Source organism: Corvus moneduloides, chromosome 11 (assembly GCF_009650955.1).
Source record: "Corvus moneduloides isolate bCorMon1 chromosome 11, bCorMon1.pri, whole genome shotgun sequence".
Lineage (NCBI taxonomy): Eukaryota > Metazoa > Chordata > Aves > Passeriformes > Corvidae > Corvus > Corvus moneduloides.
In genome coordinates, this window is record NC_045486.1 from 13,963,404 (window position 1) to 13,975,431 (window position 12,028).

A 12,028-nucleotide genomic window follows, 5' to 3' on the forward strand; every position below is an offset into this window, starting at 1 on the left:
AGTGGGCATTTTCTTTTGTACTGGAGAGCACATTCAGCAGCAGAGGTACCTGCAGAGCTGAGTTGTAGTGACTAAGTAGGTCCCTTTAATGCACCCACTTTTGTGTCTAGACTTTGATTTGGTTACTTCTGGCTTCTTTGAGCAGCTGAGGTGCCATTATTTCCTCCCACCTGTACTGAATCTCTGCTCATTGCAGAAATTATCAGCTGCTGTTTCATTTCTCATAGCAATGGCACTTCTATTAGCATTCCTCCTTCTAGTGACAGCTCATCTGAAAATGGATCACATTATTTGTGTGAGTCACAAGGCCACCCGGAGAGCAATTTCAGCCAGCATTTTCCATAGCAACTCCTTCTTAGGCTGTTTCTGCCACAATTCTTTCCAGATGTGCTGTTGATTCAGGTAATGCTCAAAATTCTGTTCTGAAATTCTTTTTTGTTGTTGTTCTTGGATTCCAGAGCTCATCCATGGTTGCAGTAAGTGTACAACTTTGTACATAGTTTAAAAAAAAAAATCAAATCAACCATGGGCATGCAGAGGCCCCAGAATGTGTCCTCTATTTGATTCTAAAGAAGGTTGGCTTTTTTTTTTTTTTTTTGAATTGCTGAATTTGGTTATTTTTCCAAAAGCACTGTTGATTTTTGTTAGATGGACATTCCATGTCTTCAGTTTTGGAAGGAATTTATAGATTTTTCTACTATAGCCACTGTAGAAAATTAGCAATCTTTATTAATTCAACTCTTCTTGCAAACATACCTCTTGTAGGACTGTGGCTGGGGAAACCTGATTTTGCTGTCTGGCCTGTGTTTGGTAGCTGCTTCTGGAAAAGTCTCAATACCCTCTTTTCCTAAGAAGATTCACCTCAGTTATTTTAACATATTATACCCAGCTAGACCAGTTACCTTCTGACATAGAGCTGGCTGATAGCTTGAGAAGGCAGTGTTCTAACTATGGAAAGAGATGAGAATTAAAATACTGACAAGAAAGAAAAATCAGTTTGATTGACCTACCCAACGAACAGTAAGAGCCATACAGTTTTTTAATTCTAGTTCACAGATTTTAATAATTTCAAAAGTATCATCAAGTGCTGATTATCAGTAGCCAGTGTAGTCTTATGTATTAAGTAATTTTATTGTCCATTTTTGTAGTAGAATTTGAACCAACTTTGCACAAAAGCAAACCCTTTTTTGCCCGGAACAAAAGTCCTTCAGTTCAAGAAGTTTTGCTAAAGACTGTCAGAAATATGTTTGAAATCAATAGGAACTTCTTGTGTTAGTTTGGTATGATTTGTAAGAAGTTAACTGCTTATCAAGACTAAACATGCTACAATTGATTGTGACTGTCTTAAAATATCTCAGTACTGTTACTTCTGCTGTGGTGACTCCTTATTGCCATTCCAACATCTGTCCTGTGGACTCTAAACCCTCTCCCTGATACAGTTCAGATACCCTTTATGCCTCTTCAGTCTGCTTTGAGACAGTCAGCACGACGTGTCTTCACTGTGAGCCAGTGTGGGTTATTTTAGAGCTCTAAGACTCTACATATGCGTTTTTTTAAATGTTTCCGTAGCCGGAAACAGATTTTGAAACAGTTAACCCACCAAAGGAGATCAATGAGGCAACTTCTTTGTGCAGAGTTGAATCATGTGAGGTCTTCATGCTTCTGGCAAAGCTTGTGAATAGCTCCATTAGCAGGGAAGTCATATAATTAAATAACATCATGTGGTATCCTATCTCTTTCATTCCCAATCTTTTAAGATACTAATTAGAGAAATATTTGTGTGCTGCTGTCTAATTTCCTCTCTCCTTCCATATAAAATGTATTGTTCCTACTCCAGGCTTTCATTGTCTTTAGTGCTGTGCTTTGGGTGTGCAGTATTTTATTAAAAATGAAGATTGGGGTTTTTTTCCACTGAGATAAAATGATAGTGGCAGGGTTTGAATAAATATTCTCTGATAAAATGCTCTTAGGCACTTAGGTCTTTAGACGTCCCACACTTGAAGGAATTGTGGCCTGCTAGTTAGAGAAGAAATAACTTATCTTCTTTATTCAGGTGTTTAACTACTTTTTTTTTTTAAATGTTAGCTCCAATAATTGGTGCTGTTAAGATTTGATTTTCTGTGGCTTGTTCCAGTAGTTCCAGATATAATGAAATTGTCAGAAGTGCTGTGTTAAAGTTTATTCTGTACCTAGCATTACCTTATCAACCAGGCAAATTTAACAAAAACATAGTTTTATACAATAAAAACGTTGAGTCACAATAATTGGTAGAATTTCCTGTATCAATCAAATTAAGCTGTGTAACTTTTAACACCTACTCATAGTGTAGAAATAAATAATGAATGTCATCGTGTTAATAATGGCAATGATGTTTCTGACTTCACAGGTTTGGATTAAAATAGTTAAAATACTAAAATATCAGCCTTCTTGGGATGTGTGTGTCAGGGATGTTTGTTCAAACATCCAAGGGGTTTCTTGGTTTCAGGTTCACATACAGAGTTGTACTCTAACCTGCATTTGTGACTGGTGGAATTTATATGGCACTGGTTTACACTGGTCTGACACCCTATCTCATAAGTGAGCATTTAAGCTGTGCCCTCAGATCAGTTCTCAAATATGAATTATGCACTGCCAAGAGAGTGCATTCTGTTAATTGTAGCTGCTCAGGCAGTTTTATTTCTCAAAATTGCCTTCTAATGTACTGTAAAGCTCAAGGCATAAATTCTAATGCATATTCATACTTATTTCTATGTTTTGTTTCAAAATGAAGCTAATTTGTGACATATTTTCGAGTTCAATGTGATCTACATTGAATTTTATGAATTTTGTGTTTGTTGTCCAAAGGGCAGCTCTTTGTAGCATTATGAAAATTAGAAGACCTTAAGTTACTTCTTTCAAAACCAGCTCAATCTTTTTCTTAAATTTCCAGTGGAAAGGAAGGAAATAGATTTTTGTATGTTTATTTGTGTGGATAATTTTGTTGATGAGCATTTATTAGAAGTTGAAAAAAGCCCCACTAATTCTTTAGCATAACCATCTACTTCATAACAAATTGTCAACTCCAAAGGTTGGTTTTGTTTTTTTTTTTTTTTAATATCATGTTTCTGCATCTCAGTTTTATATGTCTATGACTCAAATATTTTGAATTCTCTGCAAATTCATTAAAACAGTAGTAACTCTTAATAGCAACTTTCTTTCCCCCAAGCTTGAACCTTTATTTGGCAGTTCAAAAACATTACCAAGAACTATATTCTAAAGATCAAACCATTCTTCTTCCAAAGCACTTTTATCTTCATCTTCTATAAACAAAAAAAGGGGTGTTGAAGGATGAGAGAGCTGACAATGACAGATTACCTGTAGTTTTGTTTTCCTGTTTAACTTAGGTGGACCCTGTGCAGTGCCACGTTGTGCTGTAACACAACCCCATGTGCTCAGATCCCATTGTTCTTCCTCCCAGCAGTCTCCACTTCTGCACCACTTTGGGCTGTGGCATAAAGCAGGCAGAGATATTTTATCCAAGTGTTGGTGCCATTCCTGTGGAGAATCAAACAAAGCCATGAACAACAGGAGCCAGTTCCAGTAAAAAGCTGCAAAACTCAGGAATAATTGTCATCTAATTTCTTCTGCTGTGCTTTGCAGGACTGTGAATGTTTTTCCCCTCGGCATTTCTCACACAATCTGAAGTTTCTTCCATCTACTTCTGTGTGAGCAATGCTGCCTGTTTGAATGAAATGATAATGCAGTGGTTACTGAAGTGTGATCTATGAAACTATGATGTAATTGCTTTCACAATGTCTTTTCTGGGGGATCTTTTTTACTTATCTGTCATTTCTAAAATATAAATTATCGAGACATCAGAAGTGCAATGTTACAGGGCTTGAAAAAGTTCCAAGAATGCAAAGGGCAGTTGAGTGGCTACTTCTTACTTGAAAATTAGCCCCAAAAGATGGGCATGAAGTTCCTTCCGTGCCTTTTAAAATCTGGATTAGTTTGTTTCCTTAACAAAGAACCTATATGCACATTTCAAATTGCTGTTAAGGAGGAAAAAAGTGAATAATTTGAAATTGCCAATGTAAAGGCAGTGCAGTTAGTGGGAGATGTGTGATTATGGGAGTAATGCACTGTGGCTCTGGCAAGGTGCAAAGGAGGAAAAGGACAAATGGTTAAGGAAGGGGATTTTTCAAGGAACTCCTCGGAGATTATTCAGAATCAGGTCCTCTCTTTTGCATCTTTCCTTTTACTCTGACATGTCACTTCAGGAACAGATGAATCTTCCCTTTTCTCCTTGATTTTAGTCTAATATACATCTGATATAGGTGTAATATAGAGACTATTTGTTGTCTATCTCACTTAGTGTAAGCACTGATATTTCATCCTCACAGCTGCTTCCAGCAGAAGACTGATCAGATGGAAAATTCAAGATTTGATATTCAGATAATGTGAGGAAAAGTGCTTGGTAGGTTGGAGTGTGGAGTGGGGTCTGTAAGAGCAGGTCCGCCCCCTCTTTCTGTCCCACACTTAATGGAGCAGCCCTTTCTTCTCAGTGTGTTTGGGCTGTGGAGCATCAATAGTTGTCTGTGTTTGCTGTTAAGGGAACCAGGACAACCAAAAACGCCATTTCATGCTGTCTTTTCCTTCTGAAAGTATTTCAGAGGGGTTTGTTCTTTGAATACAGTGCAAGATAATTGGTCATTTAAAAGGAGTAATCTATAAATGTGCTTTTGTAAAGCAATCGGAGAGATAAATTTTCTGTCAGAAAAAGCTTTAAAATACCAATAATATTCTGAAGTTTATTTTCTAAGATGCATGCACATCCATAATGGATTAACAGCATGTTTTAACAAACCATTTATTTGCTTTAGGAGTGACAGAGAGAAGCTGTTTCAAACAGGATCTCTCATCACCGTCTATCTCTAGTCACCTCCTACTGAACTTAAGGTTGAATACTGGGGGTCACGAGGGAAAGAAAACAATAATTAAAGTGAAGAAGTTGATTGAACTGGGTTTTTTGTCCTTCAGTATGATTAGCATGTAAGAAGCTGGCTGAGTACTCTACTGTATATCATTAGTTCAAACATTTCTGACCTGATTTAGTTTTAATAGTGACTTTTTAAATTGCATTTCTGTATTTTGTGGAGAACATCTTAAGTAGTAAAGGCAGTAAAAGTTCTCGTTAGAAGGTCTTGCTTCTATAAATCTTAATCTTGGAATTCTGTTAGGCTATAATTGGGCTGTTTCTAAGAACTCACCCCACCTCCCAAAAAGTTGTCATGGGTTCTTTTATTAAAGCTCAAAAAATTATTCTTAGACTAACAGAGGTGGGGAGTAAGGCAAGAGTGTTTACAGAGCTCACTTCTAAATTGACTGTGATAAGTGGCAATGCAATGTATTATGATTAGAGGTTTCTGGGAGACTCTTTAAGAAGGTTAACTGCAAGGCAGCTCTCAAAAGAAAGCATTTATCTTATTGGTCATCCTTCAGTGTTTTATACTACTGAGATTTTTTTGTGGGTGGTTAGAACCATTTTTTTGTGTTTTATTAGCTGTATCTTGAATACCTCCTACTAGCTGAATGACAGTTTAGGGTTATTAAATCTGTTCTTAGTACATTTTTTTATCCTTAGTTAATCCTGACTAAATATATGCTAGTGAGCAACCCTTTTTTCTCAGTTGTTGCCCATATTTGTTAAAGAAATTATTCCATTTGACATTTGTTTAGGCTGAAGTTTGATAAAATACTGTATACAATATACTTTTTCAGTTTGGCATTCAACAGAGACTTTCATGGATTTATTTCTTTTTGCATTATCTTATCTTACCTTCTAGTATGCTAAGACTTCCTTTTCATATTAAGTAATTTTTTTTGACTCCAAGACAGATGCTTTCACAAATGCAAACTTTGTGTGTATTGCTAGAGATCTGTAAGATTGCATTTTTCAGGTGTTAGGTAACATTTATAGTTGAGGTACTTTGCTATCATCTGCTTTCTCTAATCCTATGTCAGGTATTTTTTTAATTCAGATTTTTCTTTGACACTACTTCCAGTGACTTTACTAAAAGATTGATATTATTTTATACTTTCTGTTTGTTTAAAAGCTATCTCTATTATCAGATTAATAATTGATCAATCCTCCAAGGAAAGGAAACTTTGTATTTGACTATCACTGAGGAATGGCCATTATCATCACATCTTGGCTAGATAGGAGGAAAAAACCTTGCTGTTTTCTTCTGCAGTTTATGGACATGACTTCTGTTTCTGTGTGCCATGAATATAGAAAAGTTCTGTTTCAATTGGGCATAGCATTTTAGGTTCTCATTATCATGTTGCCACTCATAGACTATTTATTGTAGTTTTTCCCAATGTTTTCTCATCATTTCTCTGCCTTTCCCCACATTTTTTAGAGAGTGCTGGGTTCAGTATTTCAGCTAAGACCATTTGTGTAGATGTAAATACTCACTTCTGCTTGGCAATCTATTTTTGTTTTTATTTCTCAATATGATACTTGCCTTATTCACAACAGATCATTAGTATGGAGTTTCTCCTTACTTTTCTAGGCAGCATCTTTGGTTTGTAAAGACCAATTTTATTCCTGTCTTCATGCCACATGAAAATCCTCCCATTCTGAAGCTGCATTGAAATGTAATAAGTAGATTTTCTGGTCCATCATTCATTAGTTAATGAAAACATTATACAAACTGGAATTTTGGGTAGAACACAATTTGTGTAAATAAATTAATTCCTGGCCATTAGGGCGGGAGTGTTTCTTTCATCTATTCCTTTGTATTTAATATGAAGTGACATTAAGTATAGTGAGATTTTTGTGCAAATTTTCTTGGTACTTCTTAGTGGAAGCCCCAGGACTGTAAGCCCAGATCCCTCAGCTGAGTGTGCTTATTAAGACACTGTTGTATTCACTGGCTCTGTATTAAGGAGACTTGCCTGAGGTTGCTGTGGGTTGTTGAAGTCAACCTTTGCCAGGGGAGGAGAAATTTCATTTCATAAGTTTTGCTTTTCCAGGGAAAAGTTTTCCCTCTTCTCTTTGCAATGAGCAGCATATTATAGAGGAAGATAATTAAGTTGGAAATCCTAGGAATGACTTTATGCAGGTGAAAGAAAAATGTATATAATAATTGCCAATGTGGAGCATTTGCTGTTAGGTTTAATATATATTTTTTAATTTGAGGGTTTACTTACTTTAACTGTGAAAAGTTAGAGTGATTTTTTTTTTTTTTTTTTTTTTTTTTTTTGTTTTGGTGTTAAAAGTACTACCCTGTTATTTGTATAACAGATTAGTTTGCCAAAAAAAGAGAGGAAAAACTACTAATAACAGAAGGGATTACTCTTTATAAATATTACTGTTAAAGAATGTCATTTAATCCACTGCACTAATAAATTATTTTAAAATGTATTTTATTGCTATAATTTATTAAACAATAAGGAGACATTTTGGCTGCAAATAGTGATAACATCTCTGTAGAACTGCATTTGGAAAGTCATTTTTTTTCCTGACACAGTAGATAATTAGGAATTATAAATTATGCTTACACTCTTAGGCACGTTAGGTGAGAGCACATCAGAATGTGTGTTGTTCTTGGTGCCAGTTCAGGTCGTGATTTTCAAAACTTCTTGCACTGAAGCTCATGATGAGTTTCGTTTTCTAGCAGCAAAGTTGAAGTGTGTGACTTATCTGAGAGATTTAAATAAAAACCTTACTACCAGTTTACATTTTGGAATGAAGTTTACTTCATATTTGTAGGTGAGAAGATTATTATTGACATCTACTTTGCTGGCATCTTAACCTTGTTCCTAGTGGCCAGATAATCTCAAATGTTTGCTGCAAAAACAGTGATGTTAATTTTCTAGCCAGGTCCCTGGATAGCTAAAATAAAGTGCTCCTGGCTATGAGGTTTTGTTCTTCTATAGGAAACTTGAAGTATGATGACAGGCTAGCATAACAACTTTCACAGAAGTGGGTAAACTAGTTTGCAAAATGTAATAAATAAGCTATGATAATGTAGAGATCCTGATCTATCCTGAGAGGAAGCTTCAAAAATGCTTCGATCTCTTCACTTCCAATGCCTTACAATTGGGGGCAAGGTCTTTTTCAGCCTCTGTCTTCCTGGGATTATTTGGGGCTGGATCCTAGGCCATGCAGGAGTAAAGGAGGACATGGCTTTAGTCAGGTGCTGTGTCACAACCTGCCTCTTTGCTTTGTACTCTGAAAAGTAATAATAAAATCTGTTGGGCTTCTCAGTCTTCCCTCTGTACAGAAGGAGGTAATTAATAAGGATTTAAACAACCACCATATCATTTGGTAGAATATACAGTCCTGCTTTGCCAACCTCTTGTTAACCCGGATGCCTGGTTAAACCCCACTTACATCTGAGGTTATTGCTGTTCAGATTATCCATGATAATAAACATGGATAATATGCTGACACATCCAGGAATATGTCTGTGCAGACAGGTGCTGTGCCCACACTGGGCAGGCTGTGTGAGCCAGCTCCAGTCTGGAAGCCATCAACACATTGTGTGGTGCTATCCCTGAGCTAAAACACCTTGTCTCACAGATAAGTGAGGCTTTACAGCTTCTGAGCAGAGGCTGACTCACATTTGGGTGACTCCAAGAGTGCTGGCAGTGTGACTTTGCATTTGATGTGTTCATCATTCCACGTGGCTGGGGAAGGGCTTCCATAGAAATCCCCGCCGTCGTATGGCACAGTCATCTCTCCACATTCATACGTTTAAGGCCTCCCAGCTCCACTTAAATTAACTACAAAGATAAGATTAAAAAATCCATTGGCAATAATTTGGGGCGCTGATTCAAACAAATTTGTGCTGTGGGTTTGATTCAAATCTTGGAGTGTCTCAGTGGACCACTTGTGGTGTCATTTGACAGCAGCTATTTCACATGACTATGAACCATCATTTCCTGGAAGTGCTTGATATGAGTCATTATTTCCTGGAATTAAGTGTTTGGTCACATATTTTTCCAAGCATTTTCCCAAGATAGGAAAATCCCCATCAGCTGAGAAAATAAATGCTAAGGTCTGCAAAATTTTGTGGGTTTGGGGCTGCAGTATGCAGAGTGCAGATTTTTCAAAGCATGTTGACTGGCTCTCCTCTCCCATGAAAGATTTCACCTCATCTGTTTCTTTAAAGTGGAGTGGAGAATGTTGCACAGCTGAACAGTTAATATCACAAGAATGTGTGATCATTTTGGCTGGCAATGCAAAAAGTATGGATGTGACTGAATCCTATTATCAGTTGTTGAAATCATACCAAATAATTCAGTAGTTCTGACTCTTCTTCCTCATTAGTCAGGTTTGTGCTTTTACTGCCAATTTAGAGGCAGTGACATGATTTAAACTTCAGAGAAGTAAAATTTCAGTATAGCTTCATGTTGTTTTCAAGTTAATTTAAACCTTTTATTCAATTTTTGGCTTTTTACATTGTAATGTGTGTTGCCCATCATTAAATAACTATATATCATTAAAAACCTCACGGGTGACAAGTATTTACTGTGGAATTTGCTATTAGAGAGCAGACATATTATATTGGGGCTGGCTGGCATGGAGTTAACCTACACAACTTAAGAAAGAACCTAAAGATGTTCTAAAACCTCGGAAGTTCTGAACTGTAGATTTCTTAAACATGCTCACAATGAAAATAGGTTTGTGATGGTATTGTGAATGTTTATCTTCAGATATTATAACTGGAACATTGTTACACTTCTAACTAACCTTTCTCTGTAATTTTCTGAGAGTGTGCTGTCAGAAAATTGTAGAGGAGCTAATCTTATTTAATTTAGAACAATGTATTTTATGGCTATATGCAAAATGCTGTTTCTTTTTCTTTGGCTTTAAAGTCACAGAATACCTTTCTTTCTGCCAGAGAACTTGTGTTATCATTCCTGATATCTGTGAGGGTGAGGAGGCCCTGGCACAGGGTGCCCAGAGAAGCTGTGGCTGCCCCATCCCTGGAAGTGTCCAAGGCCAGGCTGGATGGGGCTTGGAGCAACCTGGGATAGTGGAAAGTGTCCCTGCCCATGGCGGGGATGGGACTGGATGGGCTTTAAGGTCCCTCCCAACCCAAAACATTCCATGATTTTGTGATAAATTACTTCCTTTCTGCAAGTTGAGAGGAGTTGAATAGTGTAGCAAATCAACTTTTATTTCACTGCATTAAAAATTTAATATTTTAATTAAAATGTTATAGAATAGATATTATATTTGAATACAACACATGAACAAACTGAGTCTTTTACAAATTACTACACAGCAATTTTTATACATTATTATGAGGTTTATAGAAAAACAATATGCCTACATTTCATTTCAAATTAGCATTATGGATATGTAACCCCTCTGCTATATATTTTTTGTTTAATGTTGGTTATTTAAAATAATTCATAGCTATGATTTAAATTAAGACTGTTGGAGTCATATGACATTCTCTTTTAAACATCATTTAACTGAGATATGAATGAAGAAGACAGAATAATAAATGAGACTATTAAAGTGTATGAATAAAATGCAACTGTTTATCTAAAATTGATCCATGTCGCATAACTTCGACTAAAATAAATGGGTTGTTTTTCTTTGACTCCATCAGAAATATTGTCCTATAAACATTTATATTAATACATTAGGAACTTTGAAATAAAAGTGGAATAACTTTCTTGACATTTTTGCTGGCAAGCAAAGGACTGTGAGAATTCCAAACTTTTAGCTCACCTTGACTGTATGAAGTTCACGAGCTGTATTCTTACATTTATTAGCAGTTGGAGCCTAAGGTTAATTTATGATTCATTTATCCATGTTTATTTTTTAATGATTGATCTTATATAGTTCTGGGAAAAGGCACAGGCCATAACATATTCTTTTCTAAAAGCTATTAGGTATTATGTGCTTTTTCTTGGCTGATAAGTCATAGTCTGTCATTGAATACATTGCAGAAGGTGAATATATTTCTTTTATTTATGAAATTAAAGGAAAGATTATGGCCTTGCCAGAGCATGAGCATTTTAGGGTATAAGATACTGCAAGATCTGTGCTTTCAACTGCATGTTGTAAAAAATTGCCTTTGTCTTATGTCCTCACAAACTATTTATGATGGCCCCTGTGAGTGTCTCTGTGATCCCATATATATCTGAGAGCTGTAAGATTCTGCTTGCTCTCTGAGATTGAGGGGTCAAGATGGCAAAAGAAGTTATTTCTCATGAACAATCAGATCAAAAAACTTGTATTTTACTTCTAGAAATATATTTTTGTGTTGGCACAGTGAATAATAATAAATCCATAGGAAAACATGTAAGTAAATACGAGGGAGATATCCAGAGATTCCTGCACTGAGGACCCTAGTGTACCAAGTTAACAGGATAATATAAAAAGTTGTTTTATCTTTATCACTTTGCTCTCTAGTATTCAATCTCTATCATCTGAATAAGTCAAAAGAGATTTGTGTAAAGTATTCTAGAATTCAGGAAAGTGAATTGCAAAAAAATATCAAAGATATTTAAAAGCAAGAAATGTCACAGAACTCTTGTTAGATATCATATTGTACTAAAATAAACAGAGATAAATGTTTTATTAAGCAAATAATGAAAAGTCTATAAAGAGAAATTTTGGGCTGATCAGTTTATTTCATGATTTGGTTAGACCTGACAGAGATTGCTATTTAAAGTCTTCAGAAGGTAGGTGATTGTTCTAGTGATTGAAAGAAATATCTCACGTACTGTGATATAGTTGTATGTATTCCGTTTTAATGAGAATGTTACAATTTTAATTTTATTTTATTTTATCAGACAGGAAGCTTTGCTTGCTGCAATTAGTGAAAAAGATGCAAATATTGCCTTGCTTGAGCTGTCTGCTTCAAAGAAAAAGAAGACTCAAGATGAAGTAATGGCTCTTAAACGAGAGAAGGACAGATTAGTACATCAGTTAAAACAGCAGGTGGGGAGACATTAATTTTCATACTTTCATGGTAACAGACAACTGGCATCATTTTCATTTGTCCTGTTTTATTCT

The 12,028-nt window shown here is 35.8% G+C and overlaps 1 protein-coding gene across 17 annotated transcripts in view; it reads left to right on the forward strand.

The window, feature by feature from the left end:
* The window catches only part of ERC2 (ELKS/RAB6-interacting/CAST family member 2), a 430,969-nt gene that overhangs the window by 281,737 nt on the left and 137,204 nt on the right, over window positions 1-12,028 (forward strand). For all 17 annotated transcript variants that reach the window (XM_032120320.1, XM_032120321.1, XM_032120322.1 and 14 more), the window contains one exon: window positions 11,806-11,953. In XM_032120320.1, the coding sequence (XP_031976211.1) occupies window positions 11,806-11,953 (148 nt within the window). The remainder of the gene's footprint in view (window positions 1-11,805; window positions 11,954-12,028) is intronic.